At 44.2% G+C, this 17,259-nt stretch overlaps 1 protein-coding gene across 3 annotated transcripts; it reads right to left on the minus strand.

The window, feature by feature from the left end:
- Nucleotides 1-1,448: 1,448 nt before the first annotated feature.
- On the minus strand, nt 1,449-17,009 carry LOC137353204 (homeobox protein otx5). Of its 3 annotated transcripts, none has more exons than XM_068019259.1 (5): nt 16,905-17,009; nt 13,179-13,197; nt 8,636-8,638; nt 5,522-5,673; nt 1,449-2,072 (listed from the first exon to the last, which is right to left on the minus strand). In XM_068019259.1, the coding sequence occupies exons 1-5, from the start codon at nt 17,007-17,009 to the stop codon at nt 1,449-1,451; spliced, it is 903 nt and encodes a 300-aa protein (XP_067875360.1). The 3 variants fall into 3 exon arrangements, with proteins under 3 accessions (XP_067875360.1, XP_067875358.1, XP_067875361.1); XM_068019257.1 differs by lacking the exons at nt 8,636-8,638; nt 13,179-13,197 and adding exons at nt 10,569-10,582; nt 13,947-13,969; XM_068019260.1 differs by lacking the exons at nt 8,636-8,638; nt 13,179-13,197 and having other exon boundaries at nt 16,913-17,009.
- Between the last annotated feature and the right edge of the window lie 250 nt (nt 17,010-17,259).

Genomic DNA, 17,259 nt, shown 5'->3' on the forward strand with positions numbered 1-17,259 from the left:
CCACCACCTGCAGGTTCCCCTCCAAGCCGCACACCATCCCAACTTACACCTATAACCGGTCGTTCCTTCACGGTCGCTGGGTCAAAATCCTGGAACTCTCCCCCTAACGGCACTGTGGGAGCACCTTCATTGCACGTGGACGGCTCACCACGACCTTCTCAAGAGGTCACTGGGTATGGCCAATAACTGCCAGCAATGCTCATCTCCAGAATCAATTTCGGGGTAAAAAAAAAGTGATCGGGTGAATATCTGATCTCAAAGATGTGGACCCCTTGATTTCAATCAAACCCTTATTGGTGACTGGCCAACTAGACCCTCAACCCACAGTGAATGTAGCCCCCATCGCCCTACCTTAGTCACTCTGTGGGTGCCGTGATAGCCTCCCCTACCCCAAACTGAACAGCAAGAAAGGGAGCAGCATTGAGTCCCTACTCTGCAACACTCCACAACTGGGCAGGACACACATGGCAGCCCAGAGCTATCCACAAAAAAAAATCCGTCAAGGACTATAGATAAAGGTGGCTTTGTCATAAATGGTCCTGCCCACTCCATGGACTGTATACCAGTGTCACCAATCTAAAGGATATTTAGTTTGATATTTTAAAATACAATTAGAGAAACAGGTCACAAGTTTCATACCGTCACTCTCCCCCTCCCAGAGTATAAAATAATGATCCCCTGAGTGAGATCGTCTTTCTAACGAGTCGCTTTGCTCTCTCAATCGCCTAAAAAGCAAAGTATTTACACGACCAGATCCACAAGAATTGCTTTGAAGAGTTTGCAAGAGCAGCTTTATCGTTTAAATCCCAAAAAGGTTAAAGCAGAAAACGGAGAGAGAGAAAGAGAAGGATGAAATTGGATCACTTCATTCATGGAACCATATCGGATATTCACATAAAACCCCCGCTCCCCAAACAGTTCAGCTGCATGCAGGCAGTGTTTCTGAGTAGGGCATTAATGGTTGAAGAGTCATTCTATACGGTCTTGTTTTCTGTTTTAATGTATGTTTTTTTCTAAAATGTAAAGGACACTCTCAATCCACAATGCCCCTGGTTTGCCAATTTCCTTTCTCCAAAGGATTGACCAACAAGAATCCATCTAAAGTGGTTGGGAGGTGTCCACTTCAACATTCTGTTCGTTAAAGTTTTTGCAAAGTTCACGCAAACAGACTCCAATGTTTGGTTGCTGTTGTTGGCCATTTGGTGATTCATGTTTCCAAATCAAGCCGTTAGTTTTATGTAGGAATCAATATTATTTCTTCTCTTTCACCTCAAGTCCAATATGGGATATTGACTGGACAACGAGTCATGGAACTCCTCATCAAACTTGTCAATGATTGTTTTTTTTGAGTCCAGTTGCTTTTCACCATCTATTAACTCGCATTGATTTGGGTTTGGTGCAAACTCTACCAGTCTCAACCAAAACCTTTTACTGCTTAATCTATCGGTTTACAAGACTTGAAACTTCCAGGAGGTCTGGTCCTTGTAATCCAAGCAGTCAGTTGCGTTGAAATTCAGCTTCCACGATGTGCTTTGATCCTTGTAGTCCAGGCAATCAACGGTGTTGAAACCCAGGCCCGCTGAGCTGTAGGCCTGAGCTGACAGGGAGGCTGGGGACTGGCTCAGGTGGCCTCCCATTGTTGGGGTCCCCAGTGGGCTGAGCGTGGCCCCGGGGGCGGACAGCTGAGGGTGCATTGGGGACAAGTAGGAGCCACAGTCGAGGCCGCTGAAGTAAGATGAGGATCCAGTGTAGCTTTGATTATATCCTTGAGCTTGGCTGTAGGTCATGGGATAGGCTGTGGATCTCTGCATGCACGAGGCTGTCGATGACGACAATGGATCGGGGATTGGAGAGATGGAGGCTGGGCTCCAGATGGACACGGTAGCGTTGGAGATCGAGCTGGGGGTCCCGGCCGCCCCAGGAGGGGTTGGGCTGTAATGACCATTGGCATTGGTCTCAGAGCTTGTGTCTCGGGTTGGAGAGCCCTTCTTCTTGGTTGGACGCGTCTTGGCTTGGCCACTATTCTGCTGTTGCTGCTGCCGACATTTGGCTCGACGGTTCTTAAACCAAACCTTGTAACAGGAAAAGCAAGAGTCAGGAATTAATATCGTCAACGCAGAAATAGGAGGAGGCCATTCAGCCCCTCAAGCCTGTTCCGTGTCTCAATTAGATCATGGGCTGATCTGTATCTTAAGCCCAACTACCTGCCTTGGCTCCGTATCCCTCAACATAAATCAGCCAATTGCAGTTTTGAAATTTTCTACTAACCCCGCCCCCGCCCCCCCCCCCCCCCCCCTCCCCCAGCCTCAACAGCTTTTTGGGGGGAGAAAGTTCCAGATTTCCACTACACCTTGTGTGAAGAAGTGCTTCCTGACATCACCCCTGAATGGCCTTACTTTAATTTTAATTTCCCCCCCCGCATTATTCTGGACTCCCCCGCCAGAGGAAATGGTCTCTGCTGACCCTACCGAATCCCTTTACCATCTTAAAGACCTCAAATAATACAAACACTGAGTCATATACCAGACAACTGTCGGATAATTGAAGATGAGGCAGTCCATTTGGCTTAATCATAGTTCATTCAGCCAAAAACAAGCCTAAATGATCCCATTCCAGAATCCAATTGGTTCTTAAATGATTCAACTATTTTTGCTGCTACCACTCTAGGCAGGTGACCATTCCATAGAGTTGTACCTCAGTGGGTAGCACTGTTGCCTTTGAGTCAGAAGGTTGTGGGGTCCAGTCCCTCTCTAGAGATCTGAGCACATAATCTCACACGCCCAGCGTACTACTAAGGGAGTGCTGCACTGTTGGAGTTGCTGTCTTTTGGATGAAACATTAAACCAAGACCCTGTCTGCTGGAAATGATCCTACGGCTGCCATTTTCAAGAGGAGCAGGGGAATTGTGACCGGTGCCCTGGGTCAAGATTTGGCCTCAACCAACATCACTGAAAAAACAGATTTATCTGGTCATTATCACATTGCTGTTTGTGGAAGCTTGCTGTGCACAAATTATCCACGGTGTTTCCTACATTACAACAGTGACTGCACTTCATCGCCTTGCGATGTCCTGTGGTTGTAAAAGGCGCTATATAAACAGACAGCTTCCCTTTGACGCACACAGGACCATTTTGCACTAAACCATTGGCGGAGCTTAAAAGAAAGAAATTCTTCTATAACAAAGGCACAATGGTTGGTGAAAGATGGAAAATCCAATAGCTTAAGGACTTGTGGGAATTTCCTCCAAGTATTCCTACCCCCAGTGGAGTGTTGCACACAGGATGTCACGGCCTATATAGCAGGCCTGAGCCTGAAAGATGGAGGCCAGGGATTTAGCAGAGGGGCAGAATGAGCAAAACAAGTTTCCTTAATTGACAGAGGGGGGAAGTATTCCTCATACAAGACCACTGTAGATGTGTTGGCAAAGACTTGATGGGTGTTCCTGGTGAGACTTCAACTGAGTGGCTGGAGGACATTTATCTCTCGGACCAACAGAGGGAATTCCTACAGACTTATTCACCACCTCTCTTAGTTTTAGCTGTGTTTACATGAATTATGTGCTGTACTCATGCTAAGGACTCTTAGCAATCAAGCTGCTCCACACAGTAACAAGATACAATGGTCTCAGTCGCTAATCCTGGCTCTTACCCCCATCACGAAATCAGCTTAAGAAATGACATTATTATCTCCACACATCATTCATGTTTTACTGTTTAAAACATGTCCGCCACCCCATGGCAATTTACAAACTGCCATTACACAAGCTTCATTCTCTTACGTTGATAATTGAAACCTGTTGACTGAACGCGATCTGTCAGGACAAGCTGTTACATGAGAACTGATGTCGATTTGGGGTACAACCATTCAGCAGAAAGGAACATGACAGATGAATCTACAGAAGGAGCTCAGTTTGAGATATGAGCATATGATAATGTGTCAGCTTGACTCAGGAGGCATCACCTTCCCTTCTCTGGGCTTGAAGCATTGTTGAATTCAAAGCCCACTCCTGGATCTCAGTACTGGGCTGAGGGGAGTGCTGCTTTATCAGAGAGGTTGTCCCTTGGATGAGAAGTTAAACCCAGGGCACATGTATATATATCTGTTCATTCAGCTGGACTTTAAAGACATGATTTGAAGAATTTCTCCGAGAATCCCATTCTTTGCTGCACCAACTCCAGCTGCACTGAGCTGGTCATTAATCTCATTGCTTTTTTTGAGAGATTCTGCTTTATACAAAATGGTGGCCACATTCGCCCTGCAGGACAACACTCCGAAAATAATTAATTGTACGTGGTGAAGCATTTAGAGATATTAACAGACAGGAATCGATTTAGGGAAATATAAATGTCAACGGACATCAGAAGTCCTGTAATTAAATTCCACAGTGGTTCAAAACGTGAACTTTTAAGAGAGAGCTTGCATTTGTTTAGCGCTTTTCACAGCCCCCAGGACGTCCCCAAAGTGCTTTGCAGCCAAGTACTTTACTTGAAGTGTAGTTGCTGTTGTAATGTAGGAAACATGCCAGCCACTTATGCACAGCAAGATCCCACAAATAGCAATGTGATAAATGTGCATATAATCTGTTTCTTAGCAATGTGGGTTGAAGGATAAATATTGGCTTCAAGACGCTGGGGGAGGGGACTCCCCTGCTCTTCTTTGAAATAGAATTACTTTTAATAATATGAAGCACTTTAATTTGAGTTTTGTTTAAAGCAATTAAATGTAAACAAAATGACTAAAAATTTATAAATATTTAAAATGACATTTTGTAAGGCCAGAGTTGGTCCCCCCTGGCATTGCTCATAAATCCAGAGATAGGTTGTTTTATAAAGGACAGGATTCTTTGACTGTGCAGTTCACTGTGTATTATGTTGCTGCTAAGGCGGACTTGTGTCCATGCTCCAGATCCTAAGGCCTCAATTGCTGTTAAGTAAACACAGCCTCAGGTCAATCAGAGTTTAATTTGTTTGGTGAAAGAACAGTGAAGGTCAGAAATGTAAGTTTCAGGTTTGCTGATCAGAATTAGACAGCATTAAATAGCAGACTTTTTTTTTGCTCCATTTTCTTAAAAGATCATTTTGCAATTAGCAACAAGCTGAGAAATCTGCAATGTGATGGAAAAAAGGCACACTAAACATTTGAGGTGTATATATATATATATATTTCCAATTATTCTCTCCAGCCTATTTTAAAAATTAATTCACATTATTGTTGTTGACTCTTAAAGTACAGATGCCAACTCTGATTGGACACATTCCTGGAGATTTCACCTCCTGCCTCAAAATGCCACACCCGGTCCAACAGCCTTTCCCCCATCTCTGATTTTTGTTTTACAACAAATAAGCAAAAAAGTGTTCAATTAAAATTTAAAAATAAATTATGTGTTTTGCTTTCAAGTACTGGGTGTTGCTCACAGCGGTGTCCAGACGATTAATCAATTGCTGGAGACTCCAGGGCAATCCTGGAGGGTTGGCAACTCTACCCTAATGTATTTTATTTCTGTACTGATTTTCGTTCTTACCTGAACTCTGGATTCGGGTAAATTGATTTTCAGAGCCACCTCTTCCCGCATGAAGATGTCAGGGTAACGTGTCTTGGCAAAGAGAGCTTCCAGAATATCAAGTTGAGCTCGGGTGAATGTCGTTCGTTCCCTCCGCTGTTTACGCGGTGTGGCTGGGGTAAATTAAATCATCAATTACATTTTTATCTAAGTTTAGGAAGTACACATTCCGACATAAATTCGATTGCACCCGCCCCGTCTGCAAACAATTCCAGATATTTCCTTCTCTTACAACCAACTCTTGCCATTATGTAAGGATGCAATTGCTGAACTGACTGAACTCAACGTTTACCATTCAGTGTGACAGTCCACTCAAAGGGCAAGATCTAGGAAGCTGCTGTGTTATTGCCCAGAATGGCTCCCTCCACGGATCTCCGGGTTTCAGTGAATCTACCCCAACAAATAAGGTGAGTGCCTCTCACTGTAATAATTCAGTTCCCATCACTTTGAGGATCTGAATGTCAGGGTTATACTGACATGTAATGAATCACAATGCAGTCCCAAGCGTGTGTGTGTCTCAACACCACTAAAAACAGATTATCTGATCATTACCCCACTGTTTAGGAACATAGGAATGGGAGGAGGCCATTCAGCCCCTCGAGCCTGTTCCACCATTCAATGAGATCATGGCTGATCTGTGACATAACTCCAGATACTCACCTTTGCCCCATATCCCTTAATACTTAACAAAAAACTATCAGTCTTAGATTTAAAATTAACAACTGATCCAACATCAAATGCTATTTGCGGAAGAGAGTTCCAAACTTCTACCACCCTTTGCGTGCAGAAATGCGGGACAGTGGCGCTGTGGTTAGCACCGCAGCCTCACAGCTCCAGTGACCCGGGTTCAATTCTGGGTACTGCCTGTGTGGAGTTTGCAAGTTCTCCCTGTGACCGCGTGGGTTTTCGCTGGGTGCTCCGGTTTCCTCCCACCGCCAAAGACTTGCAGGTTGATAGGTAAATTGGCCATTGTAAATTGCCCCTAGTGTAGGTAGGTGATAGGGAATATGGGATTAGTGTAGGATTAGTATAAATGGGTGATTGATGGTCGGCACAATCTCGGTGGGCTGAACGGCCTATTTCAGTGCTGTATCTCTCTCTCTATCTAGTTCCACTCCTTAAAGATCTGGCTGTAATTTTTTAGACTCTGCACCCTAGTCCTAGACTCCCCAACCAGCAGAAATAGTTTCTCTATCTACCCTACCTGTTCCCCTTAATATCTTGACAACTTTGATTTAATCACCCCTTAACCCTCTAAATTCCACATCCCTAGTTTGTGTAATCTCATCATGTAATTTAACTCTTGGAGTCCATTCTGGTAAATCTACACTGCACTCCCTCCAAGGCCAATAAATCCTTCCTAAGATGTGGTGCCTAGAACTGCCCACAGTAACTCCAGGTGGGATCTAACCAGGGCTTTGTACAGCTGAAGCATGACTCCAACCCCCTTGTCCTCCGGATATAAAAGCCAGTTTTCCATGAGGCTTTTTGATTATTTTCCGCACCTGTTTACGACCTTTTTAATGATCGCGGTACCTGGGCTGCCAAGTCTCTTTGGACGTCCAATATTTCTAGCTTTCCGCCATTTAGAAAGGACCCTGTTCAAAGTGGGTGACCTCACATTTGCCGACATTGAAATCCATTTGCCACAGTTTTGCCCGTTTGTTTAATCTATCAATATCTCCTTGTAATTTTATGCTCCCATCTACACTGTTTATAATGCTACGTATCTTTATGGTCATCTGCAAATTTTTGCTTTCTAGTCAATCATCTAAATCATTCGTAAATACGGTGAATAGTTGAGGCTCCAACACAGATCCTTACAGGACACCATTAGACACATCCTGTCAATTCGAATACCTGCCCATTATCCCTACTCTCTATCTCCTGCTCAGCCAGTGTCTTCGCTGTATGCAAACTAGCTGCTGAGTTTCCTACATTATAACAGTAACTACATTTCAAAAAGTTCTTCATTGGCTGTAATGTCCTTTGTGATGTCCAGCGGTCATGAAAGATGCAACATGAATGAAAGTCTTTTCTTTATGTGAGTTTATTTAACTAAACATATATTAGTAGCAGTTTTATTTGAAAAAAGTATATAATCGGGCAAAGCTGCATCAAGATTGCTTAATTGATTGTTGGAGTAAATTACAGATTAACGAATAGATAATTTGCTTCTTTGCCTGGAAGTTGATGTTAAGTGATTCAAAGTTTAGTTCAAATGCATGTTGTTTTTGGTTGGAGAGAGCAAACACTATGGGCTGGATTTTAAGAGCCCGCGCAGGCTGGACGCCAAAGAGCCGCTGTGCTCTTAAGTGCGGTAGTTCATTTAAATAGTTGGGGCGGTCGGCTCCCCCTTCTCAATCATGGGGGGGGCTGTGCGTAGGCACTGGCACCATTTTTAAAGGGCAGCCAGCCCTGCCGACATATTTGCATTTTTAAAGAAAGATCCTTCCAAAAGTAATTAAATACATTTCTAATGCCCCTTTCCCACCCACCCCCCCCGCCAGTAACAGTTACAATAAGTATTTGCCCTTTCCCCCCAAAACACTTATCTGTTACATCTGACCTCCTGCCCCCAAACTGCACAAAGTTTAAGGTGCAACCCTTCCCACTATCCCCTACACCAGTTATGTAGATTTGACCCCGTTCCCCACCCCACTGCACTGATAAACCTACCTCCTTCCCCACTGGACGGGCTCTGAAGGCACGGGAGGGCCCTCAAGATCTCAGATAAGTGTATTTAAATGCATTCATTTGAATATGTTAATTGTGGTCCCATTGCCCTGTGGTGGGGGGTGGGGGGTGGCGGGTGGCGGAGGCTACCATGGGGCCTCACGCTGCCAGGAGGATCGGGTCGGGCCCTGCCCTCATCTGGAGCCATCTTTGGAACCTCCCCCACTCCACTGCCACAGATCACGACATCAGGGGCTTCTTAAACTCCAGCTCAAGGTGTATGTGAGTGAGTGAATAAATGAGACGGTGAAAGTGAGTGATGCAAGTGTGCACGAGTGTAACTGAGAATAAATGAGTGAATGTACACTATATAAAATATATATCATGGCCATCAAACACCAGCTAGAGTACTGTGCATTGTTCTGATCACCACATTATAAAGGAGGTGGTGATCGCACCAGAGAGGGTATAAAGGAGATTTACAAAGGTGTTGCCAGGAAAGGAGAATTTTAGCAATAAGGAAAGATTGGATAGGCTGGGGTTATTTTCTTTGGAACAGAAGAGATGGAGGGGAGATTTAATTGAGGTATATAAAATTATGAGAGGCCTGGATCGAGTGGATAGGAAGAAGCTATTTCTGTTAGAGAGGTCAATAACCAGAGTAATTGGTAATTTAAAGTAATTGGTAGAAGGATTAGAGGGGAGATGAGAAGTTTTTTCACCCAGAGGGTGGTGGGTGTCCACTGTCTAAAAGGGTGTTAGAGGCAGAAACCCTCATCACATTAAAAAAAATACTTGGATGTGCATTGGATGTGTGTGAATGACAGCGTGTGTGTACGAGCGAGTGAAAGAAGGGGTATGTGGATGTTTGCGCAAATGTTGGTTAGAATGCGATTATGGAAGAGCCTCAGAGGGAGGATAAAACGACGAATCTGCGTCAACACCCATCATTAGAATGTTTGGAACATGTAAAAACAGGTTGATTTTTAAAAATGACAGTTAAGTTTAACTTTTTTTTTAAATTAAAAACAGAAATTAAACTGTGTAGGGGGTGGGGGAAATCAATGTGATTTGCTTGTGGCAAAACTAGCAGAAGGTTTGGAGTTAAAACAATCTGTGGCAACACAGTCAAATTGAAGGATTAATTTGATGTTGGATTTTCTATGTTGCAACAATGTGGGCGGCACAGTGTTTAGCACCGCAACCTCACAACTCCAGCGACCCGGGTTCAATTCTGGGTACTGCCTGTGCGGAGTTTGCAAGTTCTTTTTATGACTGCGTGGGTTTCCGGCGGGTGGTCCGGTTTCCTCCCACAGCCAAAGACTTGCAGGTTGATAGGTAAATTGGCCATTGTAAATTGCCCCTAATATAGGTGGGTGGTAGGGGAATTGAGGGAAGGTGGGGATGTGGTAGGAATATGGGATTAATGTAGGATTAGTATAAATGGGTGGTTGATGGTTGGCACAGACTCGGTGGGCCGAAGGGCCTGTTTCAGTGCTGTATCAAGAGTATCTCACTGGCATTAAAGTGTTTTGGGACATCTGGAGGTTGTGAAAGGTGCTATAGAAATGCAAGTCTTTCAGTAACAATCTCATTTTATGTCATTTGCAACTCTTCCTTTCCCCCTCCAAGTTATCCATTTGAAATAAACAGGCTCACAGTTGCATGAACTAACACGCAGGAGTGTTACATTCCTGTATCAATCAGAGCTGAAACCCATTAATTGACTTGTTGGGATTGGTTCAGGAAGTGTGTGGGCTATTCTACCTGGGTTGTCACTGGTGCAGTGAATCCTGACTTTGGAACTAGCCATCGGAACTTGGCATCATTAACCCAACGTAACGAGTTATAGAGGGGGAAATACCTTTACATTACCTCTGCATCCGGGTGCTCTTATTCAGTGGAGAAACCATTGTGGAATTATTTTTCTACCCCTTTAGGAAACTAGCTCCCTCTTTCTTGCATCTCAGAACATTAAACTCTCAGGGTATGAATTGCCTTTGCCTCGATCTGCTCTAATCTTACGGAATAGCACCTACTCTATCGATGAGGTATTTTATAACCTTCCAGCCTCAATGTTGAGTTCAGCACTTCCGCTCGTGACCAATGCTCTCATTTTCTTGGACAGCAGGAGCTGGTAATGTTCCTGCTTTTGCCATTTACACCTCCTCTGGACCCATCTTTTGTCTCTTTACTTGTCCCATTACCATCTCCCGTTCGACTTACACCATCATCCCTTTTATTATTTAATCACTCCTTCCCTTTGTTCTCCCCCTCTCCACTCCATTATAACGAACAGTTAAACTTCCAGTTCTGATGAAAGGTCATCGACCTGAAATGTTAACTCTGTTTCTCTCTCCCCAGACGCTGCCTGTCCAGCTGAGTGTTTCCAGCACTTTGTTTTTATTGGATCTAATCCAGTGTTGTCTAATATGTGGCGAATTGAATTTCTGATTAGTAAGTAAAATAGACATGGTCATTGGACTTGGGATCTTTGTACTCATACTTGCACAGTGTATGTGTGTGTGTGTGTGTGTGTGTGTGTGTATGTGTGTGTGTATGTGTGTGTGTATGTGTGTGTGTGTATGTGTGTGTGTGTATGTGTGTGTGTGTATGTGTGTGTGTGTGTGTATGTGTGTGTGTATGTGTGTGTGTATGTGTGTGTGTATGTGTGTGTGTATGTGTGTGTGTGTGTGTGTGTGTGTGTGTGTGTGTGTGTATGTGTGTGTGTATGTGTGTGTGTATGTGTGTGTGTATGTGTGTGTGTATGTGTGTGTGTATGTGTGTGTGTATGTGTGTGTGTGTACTTTAATCTTTCTGTGTGCCTGCTGGTGAAATGGGCAGACAAATGTGTCAGCTGCAGCTCAGTGGGTAACACTCTTGCCTCTAAATCAGAACTTGTGGTTTTGTCCCACTGCAGACTTCAGCACACAAACGTAGGCTGGTGCTCCACTGTGCAGTACTGGGAGGGTGCGGTGCTGTCTTTCAGGTAAGAAGTTAAACAGAGGCCCTGTTTGCCCTCTCAGGTGGTTGTAAAAGATCTCGTGGCATTATATTGCAGAACAGCAGCCTCAGTCAATATTTATAACTCAACAATTGCCCAAACAGATTATCTCGGCGTTACCACATGCTGGGAGCTTGCTGTGCACAAATGGCATTTCCCATCTTGCAACAGTGAGTGTGCGTCAGAGGTATTTCATTGGCTGTAAAGTGCTTTGGGACGTCTGGAGGTTGTGAAAGGCGCTATAGAAATGCAAGTCTCTCTTTTCAAATAGTTCTGCCGGAAGGGGAGTGCGCAACTGACCATTGGGAATGCTTTACTTCCTTGGGGCTACGTTTTACATTCCCACTGCCGGCCAAAAACAATGGCGGCCTGCCCGTCTGCATGTTGTGGGGGGGGAGGGGGAGGGGGGGCAGTCCGTGCCCGGCAATGGCGTCAGCTGCCTGAGCACAGGCGTTGATGCCGTTTTTAAAGGGCTTCGAGCCCTAGCACTAAATTTAAAGATTTAAAAGGTACAGTTAATAAAAAGAATTAAATACATTTATTTTACCTCTCCCACCAACCCCCCCCCCGCCCCACAATAACTATAAAATTACTTGCCCTCTACCCCTGACCTTCCCCCCCCACTAGAGTGCATGAACTTTAACCTAAAACCCTTCCCACCATCCCCTACATCAATTATATCACTTTGACCCCATTTCCCCCCTCCCCCGCACTGAGAAACTTACCTCCTCCCTCTCCACCCCCCCCCACTCCCCACCAGTTTCCGGACGGGGATCCGAAGGCCGGACCAGGATGGAAGGCGGCAGTGTAAATATGATTGATTAATTCATGTACATTTATTTAACCATGTAAATGGCAGTCCCATTGCCGAGCGGCCATGAGGCCTCGTTGCCGCCGGCAATATCGGGCCGGGCCCTCCCGGCGTCGAGGCCTGTAGCAGGCCTCTCCTGGAGGCATTTTCTGGGCCCCACGCACACCCCCCCCCCCCCACCCACCGCACTCCATGACCACCGACGTTGGGGGTTCTATAAAATTCATTGGTTAGTGAATGGCGGATGTATGTTGTGTCAATATATACAAACTGTCTACATTGTGTGAGCATGTAACACATTCTTTGCAGGATCTTTAGAAGTAGCCAAAACAGTGACTGCAGCTACATCTTTACTGAATCAACATTTTCATTGGACAACACTACTCTAATCTACTCCAAGGGTTGCATTTCTCACTGCTCCCCACCTACTATTTTCTATTAATGCAAATTCCCTTGTGTTTTGATGTTATGATCCGATTTAATTGTTGTTGTCGAGGAATACTGAACTGATTGGAAATTCTTGCTGAGCAGACAAGCTGGAGTGTGACAGGGGTGTGTTGAGTTCCAGTATCATTGCGAAGCAGGTTTCCTCCCAGCACTCAGGGTAAATCTAGAAAGTAAGGGCCCCGTTGGGAATGGGGGTTTGTAAACTGCTCCAGGTCTGATGCTGCGTGGAGTGTTAACCTAATATCCAACTGGGTTTAAAAAGTGACGGGGATTCGTGTCTTGGACAACTTACCTGGAGTTAATTTAAATATGTAAATGGGTCAAACAAAGTTGGCTGTGGCCTCCAGAAATGTAAAGGTTCAAAGCTGGGGCAGGAACTGTGGCAGCACACAGAAGGATACAGCACAGAAAGAGGCCATTCGGCCCATCGTGCTTCTGCTGGCTCTTTGAAAGACCTATCCAATTAGTCCCACTCCCCCACCCCACCCCCGCTCATTCCCCAAAGCCCTGCAAATCTTTCCCTTTCAAATATTTATCCAATTCCCTGACTGAGAGGCAGTGATGTTGCCATTTGAGACAAGGCTCGCTCCACACATTACACAACTTTACAGGAAAAAAAAGCATAAACTTGTCATGTGTGTCAAGCACTCCTTATTTGGGCCGCTCCAGGACTTGAGCACAAAAATCAAGGCTGACACACTAGTGCAATGCTGAGGGACTGCTGCACTGCCAGAGGTGCCGTCTTTCGGGTGAGGTATTAAACTGAGGGCCCGTCTGCTCTCTCGGGTGGATGCAAAAGATTCCCTGGTCAGCATTTTGAAGAAAAGCATAGTTCTCCTCAGTGCCCTGGTGACTATTTATCCCTCAATCAGCATCACTAAAACAGATTATCTGATCATTAACACTTTGCTGTTTGTGGAATCTTACTGTGTGCACATTGGCTACTGCATTTCCTACATTACAACAGTGACGGCCCTTCAAAAGTACTTCATTTACTGTATAGAGCTTCGGGATGTCCTGTAATCATGAAAGGCTCTAAAGAAATGCAAGACTTTCTTTTTATCACTGGGCTGTGACATATAGTCACGCCTGGAGCTGTACACTTCCACCACTAGACAAAGCTTCCCAAGTTCCAGATCCCCATCCCTATAGTAACATAGGAACAGGAGGAGTTCCATTCAGCTCCTGGAGCCTGTTACACCATGCAATTAAAATAGGAGAATCTGTACCTTAACTCCATCTCCCTGCCTTGGTTCTATAACCCTGAATCCCCTATCCAACAAAAATCTACCAATCTCAGTTTTGAAACATTTTCAATTGACCCCCGGCCTCAACAGCTTTTTGGGGGAAGAGAGCTCCAGGTTTCCACTCCCCTTTGTGTGAAGAAGTGCTTCCTAACATCACCTCAAAGACCTCGCTCTTTGAGGCTGTGCCCCCTTGTTCTAGACTTCCCCACCAGAGGAAATGGTTTCTCTCCATGCACCTTATCAAAGCTTTTAATCATCTTAATCACCAAAATTAGATCACCCATTAATCTTCTACACTTGAGGGAATACAAACCTAGTCTGTACAGCATGGCCTCATAACTTAACCCTTTTAGCCTCAGTATCATTTAGCCGACTCTGTGTAGCCCTCCCCCCTCTAAGATAATATATCCTTCTGGAGGTGCAGAGCCCAGAGCTGAACACAGTTACTCCAGATGGGGTCTGACCAGAGCTTTATACAACTGGAGTATAACTTTCACCCCTTTGTATTCCAGTCCCCATGAGATAAAGGGAAACATTTCATTTGCCTTTTAACATTATTCGACATACCACTTGCTTCAATATCTGGGAAATTTTCTTTGAGCCAAGTGGCCGTGGCAACTGCCAATGGGGATCCAACCAGTGAGAAGAGGACCTCAAGTGCTGGAATTCTTGAATTAGAAGCTTCTCTTTCCATTGGATGTGAGGTTGCCTCAGCCCCAGGTTGCCGAGAAATGGGTCTTAGTCCCCCAACTACATCAAAGCTAACTTGGCTAAAGCTAGAGGTTTTGAACTGATATAAAAAGAACTTGCATTTATATAGCACTTTTTATGACTTCAGGACATCCAAAGGTTCTTTCCAGCCAACAAAGTACCTTTGCGGTGTAGCCACTTTTGTAATGTAGGAAATACGGCTGCCAATTTGTGCACAGCAAGCTCCCACAAACAGCAATGCGATCGTGGCCAAATAATTTGTTTTTGTAATGTTGATTGAGGGATAAATATTGACCAGGACACCCTGCTTTAATTCAAATAGTGGCTGTGGGATCTTTTACACCCACCTGAGAGGACAGACGGGGCCTCAGTTTAATGTCTCATCTGAAAGAAGACACCTCCGACAGTGCAGCACTCCCCCAAGACTATACTGGAGTGTCGTGCATATTTATTTTTGGCCCATTTTGTCCCAATGGGTGGTGCAAATTAAAAACAACAGTAATGAAGAAAGTAAATGGCGCTAAAGAGTGACAACTAGCCAGGACCAGATGGTTTCCATCCCGGAGTTTTAAGGGAAGTAGGAGAGAACATTGCCGATGCCATAACTATAATCTTCCAACATTCTCTCAATTTGGGAACCATTCCCTGAGGTTGGAAAATCGTGTATGCTGCTCCACTATTTTAAAAAGGTGACAGAGGGAGACCAAGAAATTATAAAGCAGTTAGCCTAACAACATGTCGTCATGTTGACATGTAGTCAGGAAGTTGCTAAAGTATATAATTAAGGATAGGGTGACTGAGCACCCTGAAAATTTTCAGCTGATCAGAGAGAGGCAGCATGGATTTGTAAAGGGTAGTCTATGTCTGATGATTCTGATTAAACGTTTTGAAGTGATAACTAATGTAGTAGACACTGGAATGTTTATGGATGTTATTTATATGGACTTCCAGAAGGCGTTTGATAAAGTCCCTCATGAGAGACTGTTAGCTAAAGTTGACGCTCATGAATTGAAGGCAAATGATTGACCTGATTAGCTAATTGGCTTAGCAGAAGCAGACAGAGAGTAGGGATAATGGGCAGGATATGACTAGTGGTGTCCTGCAAGGATCTGTGTCGGGGCCTCAACTATTCACTGTATTTTCTAATGACTTGGCCAAATAATTCTGGAATAGAAAGCCACATTTCCAAATTTGCCAATGACACAAAGATCAGCAGCATTGTAAGCAGTGTAGATGGAAGCATCAAATTACAAAGAGATATTAATAGATTAAGTAAATGGGCAAAACTGTGGCAAATGGATTTCAATGCAGTCATCCAATTGAGATGTAAAAAGGATAGAACAGGGTACTTTCTAAATGATGAAAAGCTAGAAACAGTGAACGTCCAAAGAGACTTGGGAGTCCAGGTACGGATCATTAAAATGTTATGAACAGGTGCAGAAAACAATGCAAAAGGCTAATGGAATGCTAACCTTTATATCTCAAGACCTACAAGACGAGGGGGTAGAAGTCATACTAAGCCCTGGTTTGACCGGTCCTGAAGATACTGTGAGCAGTTCTAGGCACCACACCTTAGCAAGAATATATTGTCCTTGGAGGGAGTATTTACCAGAATGATACCTGGACTCCAAGGGTTAAATTACAAGGAGAGATTACACAAACTACGATTGTATTCCTGGAATTTAGAATTGGGGTGATTGGATTGAATTTTTCCAGATATTAAGGGGAACATTTAGGGTAGATAGAGAGAAACTATTTCCATTGGTTGGGGAGTCTAGGACTAGGGGGCAGAGTCTAAAAATTAGAGCAGACTTTTCAGGAGTGAAATTGGGAAACAATTCTACACACAAAGGGTGGTAGAAGTTTGGAACTCTCTTTTGCAAACAGCAATTAATAGATCAATTGTAAATTTAAAATCTGAGATCGATAAGATTTTTGTTAACCAATGGATTAAAGGATGTGGAGCAAAGACGGGTTTATGGAGTTAGGTCGCAGATCAGGCATGATCTCATTGAATGGTGGAACAGGCTCAAGGGGCCGAATGGCCTGTTGCGGTACTGTGTGGTTTTATAGAATCATTAGCCCAGTAAAGAAACCCCATGGTAGATAATTTGCCACCGTGTTCTTACATAAGCCACAAATGCACAGCGGCTGGGAGAAATAACTCAGAATCACACAGCAACGAAGGAGACCATTCGGCCCATCGTGCCTGTGCCAGTTCTTTGAAAGAACGATCCAATTCGTCCCACTCCCCTGTTCTATGTTGGATGGCCCTGCAAATTCCCCCTTTCCAAGTATTTATCCAATTGTCTTTTGAAAGTCACAATTGAACTCAATTTGTTTAATTCCACTCCTTTTACATTTGTAAACTATTTACAATTTTACAAACTGGTTTTTAAAGTTACTTTAACTAATATATATATATATATATATATATAAATAAAAGACGAACTTACTTTGGTATCCCACAGCAGAATGCAGGAGGTCCATACCCGGGCCGCTCAGGGTCAGTCCGTTGACTGCATAATGTGGTTGTTTGATATAGGACATCATGCTCGTAAATTAACCCGGGACAAACCTCTTCTTTTTTTCCCCCTGGCTTCTGAATTTCTCAGAAAGCTGGATTAACCCACTCCAGTCGGATAGTCGCTGCAAAAGGGACACAAGAGGCGTGAAAGTGACGAGGATTTCAGGGGGCCTTTCAGAGAGTCTGACACACGGACAGAGATTCCCAATGTCCCATCTCATTTCTAGATACACAAATCCACCTCCCTTTCAGAACAGGGATTCAGACCTGTTTAAC

The sequence above is a fragment of the Heterodontus francisci genome, chromosome 40 (assembly GCF_036365525.1).
Source record: "Heterodontus francisci isolate sHetFra1 chromosome 40, sHetFra1.hap1, whole genome shotgun sequence".
Taxonomy (NCBI): domain Eukaryota; kingdom Metazoa; phylum Chordata; class Chondrichthyes; order Heterodontiformes; family Heterodontidae; genus Heterodontus; species Heterodontus francisci.